Source organism: Mastigoproctus giganteus, chromosome 4, assembly GCF_048544385.1.
Source record: "Mastigoproctus giganteus isolate SK-2022 chromosome 4, ASM4854438v1, whole genome shotgun sequence".
Taxonomy (NCBI): domain Eukaryota; kingdom Metazoa; phylum Arthropoda; class Arachnida; order Uropygi; family Thelyphonidae; genus Mastigoproctus; species Mastigoproctus giganteus.
The window spans coordinates 36517677-36537995 of record NC_143578.1 but is presented as its reverse complement, the minus strand read 5'-3'; the positions used below and the strand labels follow the sequence as shown (position 1 = coordinate 36537995).

General features: G+C 38.8%; 1 protein-coding gene across 4 annotated transcripts in view; it reads right to left on the bottom strand.

Moving 5' to 3' along the window:
- The window catches only part of Atg17 (autophagy-related 17), a 648565-nt gene that overhangs the window by 39761 nt on the left and 588485 nt on the right, over positions 1 to 20319 (bottom strand). For all 4 annotated transcript variants that reach the window (XM_090372636.1, XM_090372635.1, XM_090372637.1 and 1 more), the window contains one exon: positions 2072 to 2199. In XM_090372636.1, the coding sequence (XP_090228762.1) occupies positions 2072 to 2199 (128 nt within the window). The remainder of the gene's footprint in view (positions 1 to 2071; positions 2200 to 20319) is intronic.

Sequence of the window (20319 nt, the reverse complement as noted above, 5' to 3'; positions counted from 1 at the left end):
TCTTGACTAGCACTTCAAGCTCATCAAATTTATTAACTATATTCCTAGCATTGGTGTACATGCAAGTATACATGCAGCTGTTTCTACTCTTTTTGTTTACCCTAACACAACCCATGTATTTACTTGTTCCACTATGACTACCAGCAGTCCTGGAAATCTCCATTGCCTTGCTTTCCAGGCTGCTGCTCAATTGCATTTCAATAGAAGCAGTGCATGAATCACTTTCACCTCTGCCAGTGGCTACTGTTAATCTATTAGTCCCTGTATCCCCCCAAAGCTAGCAGTTCTCTGACCCACCTAACTCTGCCTCGATAGCATCAGCAAATATTCTTGCACCCTTTCTATTTAAGTGTATCTCATCCCTGTAGAAGCAATCTCTCTCTCCTGTTAACAAGCACAGACCAGGCTGAGCACCTCCGTAGCAAGGTGGGCAGGAGCAGCAGTGCGTAACACACGCTTCTTGATTAGACTGGGGTTTGAGCCCGTGATCACGAAATACGGAGAATGCGGAAAGGTCAGGGAATGATCACCGCATATCCCCGGAGCAATATGGCCTTAGTTGCTAATGCTCCTAAAAACCCAACAACAACAATAACAGACCAGGCTGAGAAGAATTCTACCCCTTGAGCCTTGCACAATCTCTCCAGGGCCGAATTAATTGACATGGCTCTCATCATATACTCCCTTCTATCGTGTCTGGGCAGAATTGCAGATAATTTCAAATTTAACCCTAACTCATGGCTTTTATTCAGCATTGACGTGTACTTGTTAAGTAATTCCACCTGTCTCCTACTCTTAATATCATTGGTGCCAACAGGTACAATAATATCACCCTTTGTGCCCTTAAAAGATATTTGCTCTATAATGTCATTAACCTTTGCCCCTGGCAGACATACCCTGGTCCTGTTCCACCTATCGTTTTTGCACAATATGTTCCCCGTTTCGCTGACAATAGAGTCACTGGCAACAACTAGTTCCTTTGGGACCAGTGCATTCTGCCTTGGGGTTGCCGTAGGTTCACAAATAAAAGAGAAAAAAAGTGACTATGTTTTCAAACATAAAATACTACAAGTACAGAATTACTAAATGGTGAGAGAAAATTTAGTTGTGTACAGAAGAGGTACTAATGCTTTTGGGTGGGAAGAAAATTTCTTCATATTTTGTTCCTTCTCATTCAAGCTATTATTTCCATAAGACATATATGTTGAACTGTATTGAAATTTTGGATCACTATTTGTAGCCATTTGGTCTTTGACTACAGTATTCAAATGTTTTTTCTGCACACTTTGAGTACAGTTGTAGCCAAAAGGTTTCTGTATCCAGTTTCTGTATTAGCTCTATTGTGTTCATTTATTTTTCATAAAATATTTTAATTTTTGGATTACTAGACTATGAATTAGATGTTTGTTTTATAAATGTTTTATCATTTATGCCCTTACTCCTGGTGTATTAGATTTAACAAGTTACCATGTCCACTTGGTATCCCCAACATTTATGAAAATGTCTTAAGTATATTGGATAGAAGATGGCAGGTCAACTCATGGATTATGTTTTGAAGAATGGTTTCTTTCCCATTTTGTATAATTCACAATAATGTCAATAACACTACTTTTTTGAAGAGGCCACATATAAATTATATTCTTTCATTCAGTATAGACAAACATTTTGTTGAATTTGGGGTTAGTTGCTCTGTGAATCAAAGATGCAATTAAGGGCATTTCCATTAAGATATTGCATCTGTAAAATCATGGAGTGGAGTGAAAACTGAACCTTCTTGGTAATGCCAAGCTATTGTAAATAAAATAAACAATACACATAAAAAATAATAATAAATAATTTATAATTCATTACATACACTATAATGGTATTGTCTTATATTTGTAGCTATTAGTATTTTTTTTTTTATTTGGGGATAGAGCTTGGAGTTAATCAGTTAAATATCTATAAAAAATCCTAAAAAGTGGAAAATATTAGCAATAACTATTTATTTTTTTAAACTTATTTTTATTTAAAATAAACTGCTAAATATTATCCACTAAATTTAATAGAAGAAACAGAAATAATGACCTACCAGTTTTTAGCCCCAAAACTTCTAGGCACTCAGTATTAAGAAAATGGAGAATTGGTCCCAGCACAAATACCATATAATTTTCATGTTTCTCATCATAACACAGAAGTACTATATCACCAACACTACACCTAAGAAAGAATAATTATTTTACTAATATGAAATTTTAAAATAATCATTAATTGCAAATTTTTTTCTTGAACTTATTATTTATAAAGTGCACTCATACTTCAATATGTTAAAAACTAATATTTTTTAGAGTTGAAATATGAATAGGCATTGGCTAGCTAATATGCATATTTGAACTAGTTTGAAAGAAAGGTGTAAAAGGAAAGGAAGATGCTAATTCAGAGGAAGTGCCCCTGGTAGTATCTATCAAAAAGGCATCCAGAAGAAATTGAATGTCTGTGTGACAGGGAGTGGAGTAAGATTGTATAAAAGAGTTCATGAACTAACATGACTACCATCTTTTCTTAGAAAACAGGCCTTGTGCGTCAGTTTGCATTATATCATCCAAGTTTCTTGCGACAACCGACTAACTGGTTAAAATAAATTTATTAATATAAAAATAAAAATGATATATATATAAGATAAAAGCATTAAAATACAATAAGATAAAAGTAGTAGTAGTAGTGGCATGTGATGCAAGAAAGCAAATGTATGAGCTTATGCAGCATCAGCCAACAAAAAAAAAAAAAAAAAAATCACACCATTCTCTCCAAATGCCTGTCCAGTTCCTCCTTAAATTTATTCAACCTATCAACTTCCACAATGACAGATGGAAGTTTGTTCCAGCAATTAACCACCCGCTGGCTAAAGGCAAATTTCCGCACATCGATTCTACATCTGTCTTTTCTTAATTTGAATTTATGCCCCCTTAGGTTCGTAATCTGAACAAGTGGAAGGATCCCATCAGAATTCAGCGTGCTCAACCCATTCAAGGCCTTATATACCTCAATCAGATCACCGCGCAGGTGCCTAGTCTCCAGCCACTGCAATTTGCAGAACTTAAGCCTCTCTTTGTAAGAGGATCCCTTCATTCCCCTCACCAATCTTGTTGCCCTTCTCTGTATACGCTCAAGTAAATCTACATCCTTCCTAAAATGAGGCCTCCAGACCTGTACGCAGTACTCAAGGCGTGGCCTGACCATTGCCTTATACAGAGGGATAATCACCTCCTTTTCCCTGCTAGCAAAATTCCTATATATCATTGACAAAACCCCATGACCTGCCCTGGCAGCCTGTCTGCATTGCTCAAAAAACTTCATATCTGCCTGCACAATTACTTCCAGGTCTTTTTCATTTTCTACCACCTTAAGTGTAGTACCACAGAGTTGGTACGTTTCTCTGGGGTTACTTCTACCCATATGCAGTACTTTGCATTTGTCAAGGGTAAACTTCAGTTGCCACTTCTTAGCCCATCTGCCCAAATTATCTAGATCCTGTTGCAGTAGCACACTGCCATTACTGTCATTAACAACCCTGTCAACCTTTGTATCATCTGCAAACTTCGACATTAAGCCTGATATACCTTCATCAATATCATTGATAAATATACAAAAAACAACAGTGGATCTAACACTGAACCCTGTGGGACATCACTAATAACATTAGTCCAAGAAGAGCAGCACCCATTGATTACCACCCTCTGTCTTCTCCCACTTAACCATCCTTTTATCCATTGTAGCAACTTCCCCTTAATACCATTCTGCTCCAATTTGTACAATAGTCTTCCATGCACAACAGTGTCAACATCTTTCCTGAAATCCAAATATATGATATCAAAATTATTTTTTGCATCCAGTTCCTTTGTAACCACATCATAATATCCTATCAAATTTGTCAGACAAGACTTTCCCTTAACAAACCCATGCTGTGTCTGAATTATTGTTGCAGTCTTGTCTAGATGATCCTGCAATGCATCTTTAACCAGCGACTCCATTATTTTACCCTGAACAGAAGTTAAACTAACTGGTCTGTAATTACTCGTGCCACCCTTCGATCCCCCTTTGTGAATTGGGGATACATTTGCACATCTCCAGTCCGTGGGAACCTCCCCTGAGTCCAAGGATGCTCTCATAATTATGGCTAAGGGTTTGCTTAGTTGCTTTGCCACCTCCTTTAATATAACTGGATAGATCCCATCCACCCCAGGTGCTTTTCTTACGTTTAACTTCAACAATTTCTCTTCCACTTTGCTCTCAGTTATTACAAATTCATTAAGTATCCTGCTACAATTTGATAACCTTCTGCCATTTTCAAACCTTAATAATTCCTCAAGTGTGAATGTAGATGTAAAATACTCATTCAGTTTGTTTGCTATCTGAGCAGGATCATCAAAAGTCGAACCATCGATGTCAAGTGGACCAATCAGAATCATCCCCTTCCTTTTAGAGTTTATATAAGTAAAGAAATTCTTGCTGTTTTTCTTAGCATCTTTTGTCAAGGATTTCTCGTAATCTGCCTTCGCCTGCCGAACCTCCTTTGTCACCTGATTACAGATTAACTTATATCTGCCATAGGCTTCTGAGTCGCTTGATAATTTATATGCATCCCATGCATTTTTTTTCTCTGTTACGAGTCTCATTAGTTCATTTGACAACCATTTAGGCCTAAACCTTGAACAATATTTCTTAATAGGTATGAAACTTTTAGTAGCTTCCACGATTAATTCCTTGAATGCTTCCCACTTAAAATTTATTGTTGGTAACATCATCAGTTGATCCCACTGTACAGAATTTAAAAACTGTTGGAGACCACTGTACTCGCCTTTACGGAAGCAAAAACACTTTCCTTTACCCCTGATGGTAATTAAATCTTTAAGTAAATCCTACGTCAGTACACTGTGATCACTGCCACCTAGTGGTTCTTTTATCTGCAAATTCCTAATACATGAATGATCACTGTTGATAACCAGATCAAGAGTATGACTTTCTCTGGTTGCCTCTCAAACATGCTGCTGCAGAAAACAATCATCCAATAAATCCACAAAAGTCTGACTAGTGTGTGAGTGCCCAACCCACAAGTTCCAGTCAATATCTGGGAAGTTAAAATCCCCCATTATAAGATATTCCGATTTACTAGCCCACTCTATTTCTCTATACAATTGTTCATTGTACTCATTCAAGTCATTAGGCCTATAACACACTCCTACTCTTATTTTTGCTTTCGCAGTGCTTATGTCACACCAAACTGACTCAACAGTGCACTGTTCATCTATATCAACTGGATGCACTTCTTTTGATTTTATGTTTTTCTTTATTAACAGCATAACACCTCCTCCCTTCCTATCCTGTCTATCCTTTCTGTACACATTGTACTCCCCAAATTCCAGTTCGGCATTCCTTATATCTGTGTGACACCACGTCTCTGATATCCCAACAATATCCGCCTTTGATGTCTTGACCAACACTTCAAATTCATCAAATTTATTTACTATACTTCTAGCATTGGTATACATGCAAGTATACATGCACCTATTGTTATTCTTAGTTACTCTAACACATCCCATGTACCCACCTGTTTCACGGTGACTGCCATCTGTCCCGTCCCTGAAACCCCCAACACCCCTTGCTCCAGGTCACTACTTATTCTAAAAGAAGTTATGCAAGAATCACCTTCACCTCTGCCTACGGCTACTGTTAAACTATTAGTCCTTGTATCCCCCCAAAGCTATCAGTTTTCCGACCCACTTAACATTCCCTCGATAGCATCAGCAAATATTCTTGCACCCTTTCTATTTAAGTGTATCCCATCCCTGTAGAAACAGTCTCTCCTGTTAACAAGTACAGTCCAGGCTGAAAAAAATTCTATCCCTTGAGCCTTGCACAATCTTTCCAGGGCCGAATTGATCGACAAGGCTCTCATCATATACTCCCTCCTATCGTGTCTGGGCAGAATTGCAGACACTTTCAAATTCAACCCTAATTCACGGCTTTTTTTCATCAGTGACCTGTACTTGTTAAGTAATTCTGCCGTCTCCTACTCTTAATATCATTAGTGCCAACGTGTACAACTATATCACCTTTTGTGCCCGTAAAAGAGGATATCTGCTCTACAATGTCATCAACCTTTGCCCCTGGCAGACATACCCTGGTCCTGTTCCACCTATCCTTTTTACACAATATATTTCCCGTCTCCCCGACAACAGAGTCACCAACAACTAACTACTAGTTCCTGTGGGACCAGCGCATTCTGCCTTGAGGGCTACCGCTGTGTTGCGCGATGACCAAGTGCAAGCTCTGGCGTTGATGTGGCAGCTGAGAGCCTGGTGGGCCCCTCAATTTAGATCTTTCGAGGGCATCCACCCTGTCCTTCAAACTCTCATATAGGCCCATAACAACGCTGAGTTGTCGCCTGATTTCCTTACACTCCTTACATCGTGCGCACACACACACACACACAAAGACATCCCCCATGGCAATATCACGTTCCGTTCCAGATAGTTCGGCAAACATTTCACAAGTTGCACATTTTTTTAGGCTGTGATGCGTTTTCTCCCCCGAGTCACAGCACTCCTGCCACTTTGTGCCCGTTGCTTTGCTGCTCTAGTTTGGGGCATGATACTTTAAATTAATAAGATCAATAAATTAAATTAAATTAAATGTTAATACTACGCTATCTAATATAAAGGGTGAAGCGTATTACTGTTTCTATAATTATACGTTAGAGCTACCTAGCTACCTCAATTAAAAATTTGAATTCCCTATCACTATATACAAAAACAATGCCTGCAAGATTCGAACAAAATAACGGTTTTATAAAGTATTATGTATATCTACAAAAACTGTTTATATAAATTAAAATAAAAATAACCAGCGTAATTAGAACTATAAGACTACGTATTAAGTACAATATAAAATAACAATTATGTAAATAAAAAGCAAACACTTATCATTTTTTTCGGAGCCTGTAACTCTCAGCTGTAAGTGTTAAAATACATAGTAGCTTTCGAAGTGAAGTGCCTCTTCATCAGCTAGTCTGTGAACGGTGTACTTTAGTATATATCGATGGTTACAATAGCACAAGTCAGCTGGGCATGATCATGTATCTCGAGTCTGGTGGCGGTAGAGCAGAATTACGTACACACATTGATTGCCAGCGAATATTGTACTGCAATACAGTACATTCTATAATAGGGTGTAAGTGTACTCCACTCGTACGATTCATAGTACTATTATTGGTGATTATGTTCAGTGCTTCAAGCCATGAGCGCTGGCGGTAATCACGTGAATAGTCGATGATTTCAATATCCCGTTGGGGATCAAGATTGCGCTGCTCAACCCAATAATGCTCGGCGACTGCAGAGCGTTCAAAATTAGTGGTTCGTAGAGTAACCTCATGCTCAGAAACCTGATCTTTCAACCTTCTACCAGACTCACCTACATGACATCCCCCCACAATCCAGACACATAATACGGTATACGGAACCACTCTGTAGGAAAGGAGGAACAGGAGTTTTACCTTAGAAATAATAGATTGTAATTTCCTCCCCGGAAGTTGCACACATCATATATGATGGAGACGCAAAATCCTAACAAGATGTTCCAATACGCCCGGATAATAGGGGATGTAGGTAGTAGAGATAAATTGATTGACGTGAGGTGGGTTAGATTTCATAACAAATTCGTGAGCCTGAATGTAACATCTATCTAGAACATGAGGTGGATAGCCGCAATTTCAAAGCTCCGCCCTAATTTTAGAAATCTCCAATCGCCTGTCACCAGTCGAACTAGAGTGCATCCAAGTGCGGGAGAATAAAGTACGAGCAGTGCTATGTAAATGACCAGGCCATAATTGGTAAATTGGCCTGTGCACATTGGCTTCCTAAACATGGAAGTTACTAAACACAAATCCACACGTTGGACTAACACATCCAAAAAAGGAAGAGTATTATCAACCTCTAGTTCATCATAAACTGAATGACAGGCAACAGGAAATTGAGATATTGCAGCAGCCCAGATTCTGATCCCCAGGGTATAACTGCAAAAATATCATCAACATAATGACACCAGAGAGTGATAGGAGTAGGTAAATTCAAGAAAATCTGACTCTCAAGTTCTTCCATGGCGATATTGGCCACAATAGGACTAACAGGGGCACCCATAGCTGTGCCCTGTGTTTGGCAAAACAGAGAGTCATTGAACATGATCATGCCCCCCCGTTAAACACAGATTGAAAGTGGTACAAATATCATCTGTAGAGAGCGAGGTTCTATCTCCCAATGTGGCATCCCTGCACAAAAGACGTCTCGCGCAGGAAATAGCCTGTTGTACAGGAACAGAAGACAGAGAAACCACATAAAAGGAGACCATAACCTCGCTCTCAGAAATAGTAAAATCTTTAATAATATGCAGAAAATGCATACTACTGGAAACAGTGTAAACAGTTTTCCCAACAAGGGGTGTGCTAATAACTTGACAACATGTTTAGAAAGTTCATATGTGAGTGTATGACAACAAGAAACAATGGGCCATAAAGGAATATCAGGTTTATGGATCACTGGAAGTCCATAAAACTGCGGGAGTTGACAACCTGTCGTATGAAGCTTCCAGCGGATGTTCTTGGTAATCTTATTAACTAAAAACCAAGAATGCGCAAGTTTATTAACTTTGGATTCCAACTTCTCCAACACTTCCACAGGGGAATCTTGCGCAGTTTTATAAACCTCTTGATCCTGTAATAGAGTGAGGGCTTTACGAACATACCGAGACTTATCCTGGACAACAGTGCGCCGCTCCTTATCTGCAGGCAAAATTACAATAGTGCCATCTTTGCACAAAGAAGAAAGAGCTCCCCGTTGACATTGTCTGAGGTTATTAGTAATAGGCCAGATGTGTTGCTAAATCGAAGCTGTTTTAAAGTGAATTACGTTATCAGTCTCTTCAGGGAGCTTGCCGAGAGATACTTCCACACCCATAGCCAAATTTGTAATGGGAGGTAAAGGAAGGACTGCAAACTTCATGCTGAGGGTCAAGAGATCATGTTGCTCTTTAGATAATTGTTTGCTACTCAAGTTGAAAACAAGTTCCTGTTGCCCGTCATTCAGTTTGTGATTGAACTAGAGGTTGATCCTTTTTTGGATGTGTTAGTCCAACGCGTGGATTCGTGTTTAGTAACTTCTGTTTTTAGGAAGCCAATGTGCACAGGCCAATTTATCAATTATGGCTCTGTGCATGCCCTGGTCATTTACGTAGCACTGCTCGTACTTTATTCTCCCGCACTTGGATGCACTCTAGTTTAACTGGTAACAGGCAACTGGAGATTTCTAAAATTAGGACGGAGCTTTCAAATTGCGGCTATCCACCTCATGTTCTAAACAGATGTGAGCTTCAGCTTACGAATTTGTTAAGAAATCTAACCCGCCTCACGTCAATCAATTTATCTCTACCACCTACATCCCCTATTATCCGGGCGTATCAGAACGTCTTGTTAGGATTTTGCGTCTCCATCATATACGATATGTGCAACTTCTGGGGAGGAAATTACAATCTATTATTTCTAAGGTGAAAACACCTGTTCCTCCTTTCCTACGGAGTGGTTCCGTATACCGTATTACATGTCCGGATTGTGGGGGATGTTATGTAGGTGAGTCTGGTAGAAGATTGAAAGATCAGGTTTCTGAGCATGAGGTAATGCTCAGAAACCCGATGAACCGCTAATTTTGAATGCTCTGCAGTCGACGAGCATTATTGGGTTGAGCAGCACAATCTTGAGATCCCCAACAGGATACTGAAATCGTCGACTATTCACGTGATTACCGCCAGAGCTCATGGCTTGAAGCGCTGCACATAGCCACCAATAACAGTACTATGAATCGCACGAGGGGAGTACACTTAAACTCTATGTAGATGAGCGCTGGCGATCATCACATGTACATAATTCTGCTCTGCTGACACCAGACTCGTGATACATGATTATGCCCAGCTGACTTGTGCTATTATAAACATCAATATATACTGAAGTACACCAATCACAGACTAGCTGATGAAGAGGCACTTCGCTTCGAAAGCTACTATGTATTTTAGCACTTTTATTATATTATATTTTAACACTTTTATCTTATTGTATTTTAACGCTTTCATCTTATTTTATTTCTGTTTTATGTGTTCTGTTAAAACACTTATACCCTATTATAGATGAGCACCCTATTTTAATAAATTTATTTTAACTAGTTAGTCGTTCGTCACAAGAAACTTGGATGATACCATCTTTTCTGTAAGAAATAAGACAGGAATGTATTTTAGAAGGAATGAAGATAATCAGATTTTCTTTTTCGAATGCTGATCTGGAGATATCAGATATTGGTAGCAGATATTTCAAAAGTTATAGCTGTTTGTGCAGAGAAGAGTTTCCCAAACTGGAAGGTGGAATATAGTGTACTATACACATGATTAGGAATTCCAGTCAGTGAGAGAAGGCCATTAATAAACAAGAGGAAAGAGCAGGTGAGAAAACAGAACCTTAGGGAACTCCAGCATTAGTTGAGAAATTATAAGATAGAGAGAGCCATCTATATTATTACATGCAGTGAATGGTCAGAGAGAGGAAACTGACTACCCAAGTGCAAAAATTAAAAAGCAGACCATAAGGCAGAAGACTACTTAAAAAGACTATGTCAAACCTGACTGCAGGTCTTAGTAATGCTGAGAGCAACTGCTTGAGTTTCTCTAAATTTTTCCATGAAATTTGTCTGCAGATCAGTAACATAATATAATACGCTGAGTGATCACTGAATTATGACCACCTACCTAATACTTCGTAGGTTCTCCTTTTGCCCTCAGCACAGCAGCTATCCGGTGTGGCATTGACGTCCAACTTGCATGGTCTCTGCACCAGGCGAGTCTTTTATGCTGATGAACCTTGGTTAGGAGAGGATGCCGTAGGGGTCGTCTGCTGGTATAGCCCCTACATGCAAGTGTGCGACACATGGTCATGCCAGATATTGTTCTGGGTTGGGTGGCCCATGTTGTATTGGGTAGGCAACTCTTCAACAGTGCTGTGCCTGTTCGAGTCATCAGACTCGGCACTCACCCCTAATGCCAACCTTTCGCTGACCTTTGCAGTTGTGCCATTGGGTCATTGTTTGACCATTTTGATGCCAGTCCTGGTATACTTTAATAACGGTGGCTCTAGAACATCCCACCAGTTCAGCCATTTGGGAAATCGAGACACCAGTTTGTCGAGCTCCCACAATCTGTCCTTTATCAAAGTCTGATAAATCCTTACTTTTACCCATCATGCTCAGAATTTTACTACCTACTAAACCACTGACACCTTATCTATGCTACTTAGGTTGACTAACTGCACACTCTTGTACCTCACATGGTCAATGGATTGCATTCAGTTTTCATAGGGGTGGTCATAATTCAGTGATCACTCAGTGTATATCTCCAGCAGAATGATAATGATAGAATACATATAGGAAATCATTAATCAGGAAGGTTTAAAAAGAGTGAAGAGTTGGCAGCTAATGGATTTCACATTAATTTGGAAAGGGATTGGGGTAAGTATAATAGGATGATAAATGAAGAGAGGATTTTGTTAGCCATTTTGGAAACTGGTTATATATGAGTAGATTTCCATGCAGAGTATAAAAATGTGACAAAAACAGGAATTAGCTCTGGAAAACAGATTTTAACAACAAGTGTAGAATCGCCATCATAATGTAAGGACTTTTCGACATCACGATTTTTCAGGATTTTTCTCTCTTTTTCTTGGAAAACCAAGGGGGGGGATATTGAATGGGATGTGTCTGGTATGGCAGGAGAAGAATTACCAAGTTCATCAAAAGAAGGGCTAGAAGAACCAAGTCATCATAATGTAATAAAGATGGAAGTATGGATGTACAGAAATTGTGGCCAATGGATTTGTTATGAGACAAAAAGGCACAACTACTCTGAACACAACAGACAAGTTTTCTATGCATAGCTTTTTTCAAAATTGAACCTGAATTTATTAATTGCCTAGTTACAACTGTTGCTAGCCTTAATGTTGGCAGAAAATGAAGCTGGTGATTTTGCCACAAACTGTTTTTGATATATATATATCTAGAACAATTTTCAGCACTTTATTTTTTTTGGAAAACTGCAGTTTAAATTAGGCATGTCAAACTGGTGACCTATATGTATTCCAGTAAGTGTTGTCAGCTTTCACAGGTTAAATTTATATGAAAATAACAATAAATAATGATACTTAAAGGAAATAATTCATAACTTATATGGAGCTTCAAAAATGTCACGAGATCATATATTTTTGTGAAAGAGGAAATACGTGAAAAGGTTTAATATATTTCTCTCCATAATGCAGCTGATGTGCTGTTTGTATACTGGTGTGGTCCACAAGCCCCCAAGAATTAATTATATAATACACTAGCTGCCTGAGAACTGTTTATGGCCCACAGACACTTCTGAGTTTGACATGCCTTTCTTGTTAACAGGAGAGACTGCTTCTACAGGGACGGAATACACTTAAATAGAAAGGGTGCAAGAATATTTGCAGATGCTATTGAGGCAGTGTTAGGTGGGTCGAAAACTACTAACTTGGGGGGATACAAGGACTAATAGATTAACAGTAGCCCCAGGCAGAGGTGAAAGTGATTCTTGCACTGCTTCTATTGGAATGAGCAGCAGCCTAGAAAACAAGATGCAGGGGATTTCAGAGACTGCTGGGAGTCATTGCAGTACAAGGAAACACATGGGTTGTGTTAGGGTAGCTAAGAATAGGAACAGGTGCATGTATACTTGTGTGTGTGTGTGTGCCAATGCTAGGAGTTTGGTAAATAAATTTGATGAATTTGAGGTGTTGGTCAAAACATCAAAGACAGATATTGTTGGGATATCAAATACGTGGTGTCACAGAGATATAAGGAATGCAGAACTGGAATTTGGGGAGTGCAGAAAGGATAGACAGGATACGAAGGCAGGAGGGGTTATGCTATTAGTTAAGAAACACAAAGGAAGTGCAGCCAATCGACATTGCTGGACAGTGCAGTGTCGAGTCAGTTTGGTGTGACATAAGCACTGGTTAATCAAAATTGAGAGTAGGAGTGTGTTATAGGCCTAATGACTCTGATGAGTATAATAAAGAACTGTACAGGGAAATAGAGTGGGCCAGTAAATTAGAGAGTCTTATAATGGGGGATTTTAATTTTCTGGATATTGACTGGAATTTGTGGAATGGTCACTCACACACTAGCAAGGCTTTTGTGGATTTATGGGATGATTGTTTTCTACATCAGCATGTTCAGGAGGCAACTAGAGGGAGTAATACTCTTGATCTGATTATCAGTAGTGATTCTTCATGCATTAAGAATCTGAATATAAAGGAACTACCAGGTTGCAGTGATCACAGTGTGCTGAAGTGGGATATACTCAGAGGTAACAACTGGTAAAGAGAAGTGTTTTTGTTTTTGTAAAGGCGACTACGGAGGTCTGAGACAGTATTTAAATTCTATACAGTGGGACCAACTGATGATGTTACCACAGCAAATTCAAAATGGGAAGCATTCAAAGAATTAATCTTGGAAGCTACTAGGCTTTACATACCAACTAAGAAATACAGGCAGTTCTCACTTTACGAGTTCTCGGGTTTATGAGTCCCCCCCCCCAAGTATTAAGTATCAACAAAATCGAAAATATGAACATTAATTGCAAAAAATGAATGTTAAACATTCATAAATAACACATTTCAAACCACGTGCATAGCTATACAATACAATGTACCCTGCTTTACGATATTAATCTGTTCCAGAGACACCATCGTATCGTTAAAATATCGTAATGTGAACCCAATAACACTTTTTTTTTTGTTAATTCGTTTAATGATCTCAGAAGTTGAAATTTTCGCTGTATAACTAAGCTAATTATCTCTCTAAAATGTCATTTTTAAGGTCATGAGCGTGACCTTAAGGCCATATAAGAGGTCATGAGCATGGTTTGTAAATTGTATTAGTTACCAATTCAAATCATTAAAATGTATAGACTTTCACTGTTATCATATGTTCCCATTATAAGAATCAATTCTGAATGCCTTTGTGTTATTTATCTAAAGCACATTTAGCATTAGCATTAGTAGAGGCATTTGATGCTAGAAAGCAAGCTTATGCAGCATCAGCCAAAAAAATTAAAGTAAAATAAATAAATAAAAAATAACCACTTCCACTTCACCCCTCTGTTCGTTCGAAATACCTGTCCAGCCGAGCCTTAAACTTATTTAGGCTATCAACTTCCACGACAAGGGATGGAAGTCTGTTCCACCTACCAACCACCCGCTGGCTAAAGGCAAATTTCCGCACATCTATCCTATATCTGTCTTTCCTCAATTTGAATTTATGCCCTCTCAGGTGATTATTCTGAGCAAGAGGAAGAATCCCATCAGCACTGAGCATGCTCAAACCATTCAAGGCTTTGTACACCTCTATCAGATCACCTCGCTGCTGCCTAGTCTCCAGACACTGTAATTCGCAAAACTTAAGCCTTTCTTCGTAAGAGCACCCCTTTGTTCCATTCACTAATCTTGTTGCCCTTCTCTGTACTCATTCCAGCAGCTCTACATCCTTCTTGAAATGAGGTCTCCAGGCCTGTATACAGTACTCTAGGTGTGGCCTGACCATTGCCTTATACAAGGGAATAATCACCTCCTTATCCCTGCTAGAAAAATTCCTATATATCATTGAACAATACACCATGAGCTGCTCTTGCAGCCCGTCTGCACTGCTCAGAGAACTTCATATCTGCCTGCACAACCACCCCCAGGTCCCTTTCATTCTCTACCACTGTCAGTGTAGTACCACAGAGTTGATACGTTGCTCTGGGGTTGCTGTTTCCCATATGTAGTACTTTACATTTGTCAATGTTAAACTTTATTTGCCACCTCTCAGCCCATCCCCCCCGGGGGCTCACATCTGGTGAGTATGGGCTTGGCACACCCAGGGTCCTGAGCTGGATATCATCATTCTTCTCTTTCTTGATGATTCCTCTCTCTCTCTCTCTCTCTCTCTCTCTCTCTCAGAGTAATAGGGAAATTTTTTTTTTTGGCCGGTGCAGCATAAGCCTCAGGCTTCCTTGCACCATATGGCTAATAATAATAATAATAATAATAATAATCTGCTCAACCTTTCCAGATCCTGTTGCAGCAGCATAGTGTCAGTAGTGTCCTTGACAACCATGCCAACCTTCGTATCGTCTGCAAACTTGGACATTAAGCTTGATATACCATCATCAATATCATTTATAAATACAGAAAACAATAAAGGACCCAATACTGAACCCTGAGGGACTCCACTAATAACATTAGTCCACGATGAGCAGTGTCCATTGATTACCACTCTGTCTTCTCCCCCTCAACCACCCCTTTATCCATAGCAGCAATTTGCCTCTAATGCCACACTGCTCCAATTTGTGCAGCAGTCTTCCATGTGCAACAGTATCAAAAGCCTTTCTAAGATCCAAGTATATAATATCAAAGTTATTCCCTGCATCCAGTTCTTTTGTGACTGCATCATAGTATCCAATCAAATTGGTCAGGCAAGACTTCCCCTTAACAAAACCATGCTGTGTCTGAGCTATAACTGAAGTCTTGTCTAGATGATCCTGTAGTGCTTCTTTAACCAGTGCCTCCATTAATTTTCCGGGAACAGAAGTTAAACTCACAGGTCTATAATTACTTGTGTCAGCCTTTGATCCTCCTTTGTGAATTGGGGTCACATTTGCACATCTCCAGTCCATGGGTACCTCCCCTGAGACCAAGGAAGCTCTCATAATTATGGCTAAGGGTTTGCTTACTTCCTTTGCTGTCTCCTTTAATATAACTGGATAGATCCCATCCACCCCAGGTGCCTTTCTTGTGTTTATCTTCAACAATTTCTCCTCCACTTTACTCTCAGTTATTACAAGATTCTCTAACTTACTGCCAGAGTTGAATACACCTCTGTCATTCCCCTCGCTGAATAATTCCTCATGTGTGAATGTCGATGCAAAATATTCATTTAGTTTGTTAGCTACCTGAGCAGGATCATCAACAGTTGACCCATCGATATCAAGTGGACCAATCTGATTCATCCCCTTCCTTCTAGAGTTTACATAAGTAAAGAACTCTTTGCTGTTTTTCTTCGCATCCTTTGCCAAGGATTTCTCGTAATCTGCCTTCGCCTGCCTAACCTCCTTTGTAACTTGGTTACAGATCAACTTGTATCTATCATAGGCTTTTGTGTCACGTGTTAATTTGTATGTATCCCATGCATTTTTCTTCTCTGCCATATGCCTCATTAATTCATCTGACATCCATTTAGGCCTAAACCTTGAACAATATTTCTTAGTTGGTATGTAAAGCCTAGTAGCTTCCAAGATAAGTTCTTTGAATGCTTCCCATTTTGAATTTGCTGTTGGTAACATCATCAGTTGGTCCCACTGTATAGAATTTAAATACCATCTCAGTCTATCGTAGTCGCCTTTACAAAAGCAATAACCCTTCCCTTTACCCCTAATGGTAGTTACCTCTTTGAGTAAATCCCACTTCAGCACACTGTGATCACTGCCACCTAGTGGTTCATTTATCTGCAGATTCTTAATGCATGAAGAATCACTACTGATAATCAAATCAAGAGTATTACTCCCTCTAGTTGCCTCCCGAACATACTGATGTAGAAAACAATCATCCAATAAATCCACAAAAGCCTTGCTAGTGTGTGAGTGATCAGTCCCCAAATTCCAGTTAAAATCTGGGAAATCGAAATTCCCCATTATAAGACTCTCTGATTTACTGACCCCCTCTATTTCCCTGTACAGTTGCTTATTATACTCATCAGAGTCATTAGGCCTATAGCACACTCCTACTCTCAATTTTGATCTCCCAATGCTTATGTCACACCAAACTGACTCGACACTGCACTGTCCAGCGATGTCGTCGGGCTTCACTTTCTTGGATTTTATGTATTTCTTAACTAATAGCATAACCCCTCCTCCCTTCCTATCCTGTCTATCCTTTCTGTAAACGTACTCCCCAAATTCCAGTTCTGCATTCCTTATTTCTGTGTGACACCGCGTCTCTGAAATCCCAACAATATCTGCCTTTGATGTGTTGAGCAGTACCTCAAATTCATCAAATTTATTTACTAAACTCCTAGCATTGGTGTACACGCAAGTATACATGCACCTGTATGTTTTTCTTAGCTACCCTAACACAACCCATGTGTTTACATGTACCCCAATGATTCCCAGCAGTCTCTGAAATATCCTGCATCTTATTTTCCAGGCTGCTGCTCATTCCAATAGAAGCAGTGCAAGAATCACTTTCACCTCTGCCAGTGGCTACTGTTAATCTACAAATTAGTCCTTATAGTATTAGTCCTTTTAGTACATCTTGTTTAGTACCTCTTTTAATTATCTTTTAGTACATCTTGTTCAATTGACATAATGGCCAATCCATTAATTCTTTTTTTGGCAAATTGTTGCTAAAGTTGTTAAGGCAGTTGTAATATCCCGTAACTGATATTGTACTGTTTCAGCAGCTTTTATCTTTCCTTTCCATTTTGTTTCTGGTAGAGATTTCACAGTAATTTTTACGTGCCTTTTTAAAATATCCCATCTACTTGGCAAAGCAGCGCAAATTGCATATAATTTTTATAATGTTCCATAAAATAATTGTGCTGTTGTTGAAGAAGGTGCTGCATCAGATTCAACTAAATTTAAATTATGCACGACACACCCGGAACATAAAAAGCTCTTCTATTTTCTTGTATGCCATTATATTTACCTTTCATGTTATTACTGTTATCATACTCTTGCCCACTGCAGTTATTTAAGTCGATGTTGTTCGTTTCTAACCTTTTTGGAATAGAATTTGTTCATCCTATCCCTGAAATGTTCACAAATTTTTATAGTGCAGCTAGACATAGAAACAAATCTAATTATGACCATCATTTGTTCCATGTGACTTACTTCTGAGATACAATCTAAAATAATTGAATAATATTTTGCATCGCAAACTCTTCTACAAATTTCTTTTAATAACATTCCACCTATCATTTCAATTAATAATTTTGCATTCAACAACTCAAATAATGTGCATATGTACATTTTTTACTTTCTACTCGATGAACATGTTCATTAAAATATTGGATCAAATTTAGACAATAACTCTTATTTGTCCCAAAAAATTTCCATTATTTGGTTCAAATAATTTTTCATTGCTTCCTCTCACCAAATTTCGTGAAGCTAAAAATTTAATTATTTCAATTACTAGTTCTAAAATAATTCTCCAGTATTTTTTTCTTTCTCTATCAAATTTTGATTTACACCATCCATAATTTTATTGGATTTTAACCGGAGCTCTAATTCCTTCCACTGTTGCATGCATATTTTATTATTTTGAGAGTTCTCATGTGAGCTTAAATCATCTTGTAAATGACGGTAAGAATGGAATCCAGTAGTTTTCGAGAGAATATTTGCATGACTAAATAATTTGCAGAAAAGCAGAAAATGGTGTCCTCTTTTTTTGAGTTTTTCTGTTTGTTTGTATTGAAGTGGCACATGGACTACATGGGTCATAATGTGCCAGTTCATATAGTGTGATTCAGAGGTGTTTACTTTGGATTTAAATTGTTCCTTTTAACCTGATTCATACTTCACTGAGTCAGTCTGTTGCTTATAGTTACTTCCTTAGAGAAGGTGGTATAAATTAATAGCTTTAAGGAAGTTGAAAACATCTGTGAAGTCATCTCTATCATTCAAGAGGTCCGTTAGGGTAATCGTGTGATGTATCCTATAAAGATCTTTGAAGGCTTGTTTGCATCCATTTGTGTATGTAGGACAGTCTATTAATATGTGTTGAACTGACTGGATAGTGTCACAAGTCTGACATTGTGGTGATTCTTCTGCTCACAACAAGAAAGAGTGCATAGTATGGGAATGCCCAATTCTTAGTCCGGCCAGTGCTGTTTCTTCTTTTCTCAACCTTCATGTGCTAGAAATCCAGTTTTCATTATTTGGCTTTATTTGGTATAATTTGTTTGCAGTTTGCCGATTCCAAGTTTCTTGCCATTGCAACTGGCAAATAGGCCATATCGCAGGCTTGTAATCGGAATACGGCACTGATATATCTTCTCCAATCTGCAGTATGGCTTCTTTTGCTGACTTGTCTGCTGCTTCATTACCAGCAATCGCAGTATTATTATTACTACTAGCCACATAATGCAAGGAAGCCTGAGGTTAATGCTGCACCAGCCAAAAAAAAAAAAATTTCTGAGTTACCCTAAAAGAGAGAGAGAGAGAGAGTCAGAAGTAGAAGGGAATCACTAGGAAAAAAAAAAAGAAAAATGATGATATCCAGCTCAGGATCCTGGGTGTGCCAAGCCCATACTCACCACATATGAGCCCCTGGGGGTCAATGTCCTGGGATCCAGCAGAAAAGTGTATCCTGTTCATTTCTGGCACAGTCAGTTAGTATTTGTCATATGTGCCAAAGGATTGGGTATTTGGGTATACCTATGTTTTGCATGGCTTGTAAGGAACTCAAGGAATCTGTATATATTACACTTCTCATGTAATGCTTATCTTGTACATGAATTAAGGCTATTTTTATTGCGTATAATTCTGCTGTGTATTGTGAGACTGAGAAATTCTCAGCTCACGATGATTGAGCAAATCTAATTAGCTATTCTATTAATAAAACCATATCTTGGGATATTTAGGCTAAATTGTCAAAAACCGCATTCGATTGGAACTCACGATAATTAAGCAACAGAAAAGACAAACCCATGAATGTAGGGAACGAGTACAAATGCTCTGGCATTTAGCGGAAATCTCTCCTGTCCCTCAATTGCGGACACGCGTGGCCGTGCGTCCGATCGGGGAGAAGGCGAAATCAGAATTATTTAGGAGAAAATGTGAAAGAGCCAATGAGAAGGCAAGGATTTCCATAACCACCAGAAACTTGCATTCGCTTTTAATAGGGATTAATAACGCGGGTGGAAGGACAGTAAGATCTTTGGTTCCCATGTCAACAACAGCAAATAAAAAGATGTTTATGGTCATAGCGAAGCCCACATGGTCACATAGGACCATGGACCGTTACCAAAAATGGTCACATTGGAGGAAAGATGCCTTCTTGGGTCACTTTGTGGCTATGACGTCAGCTCAAATAACCAAAAGAACAGTTTTCTTCCTTTATTACCATTCGCAGGAAGTGAATAATCCTTTTATTTTAGTATAGCCAATGAAAGGAGAATCTTTTGGGAAAAAGTAGAGCAGAGG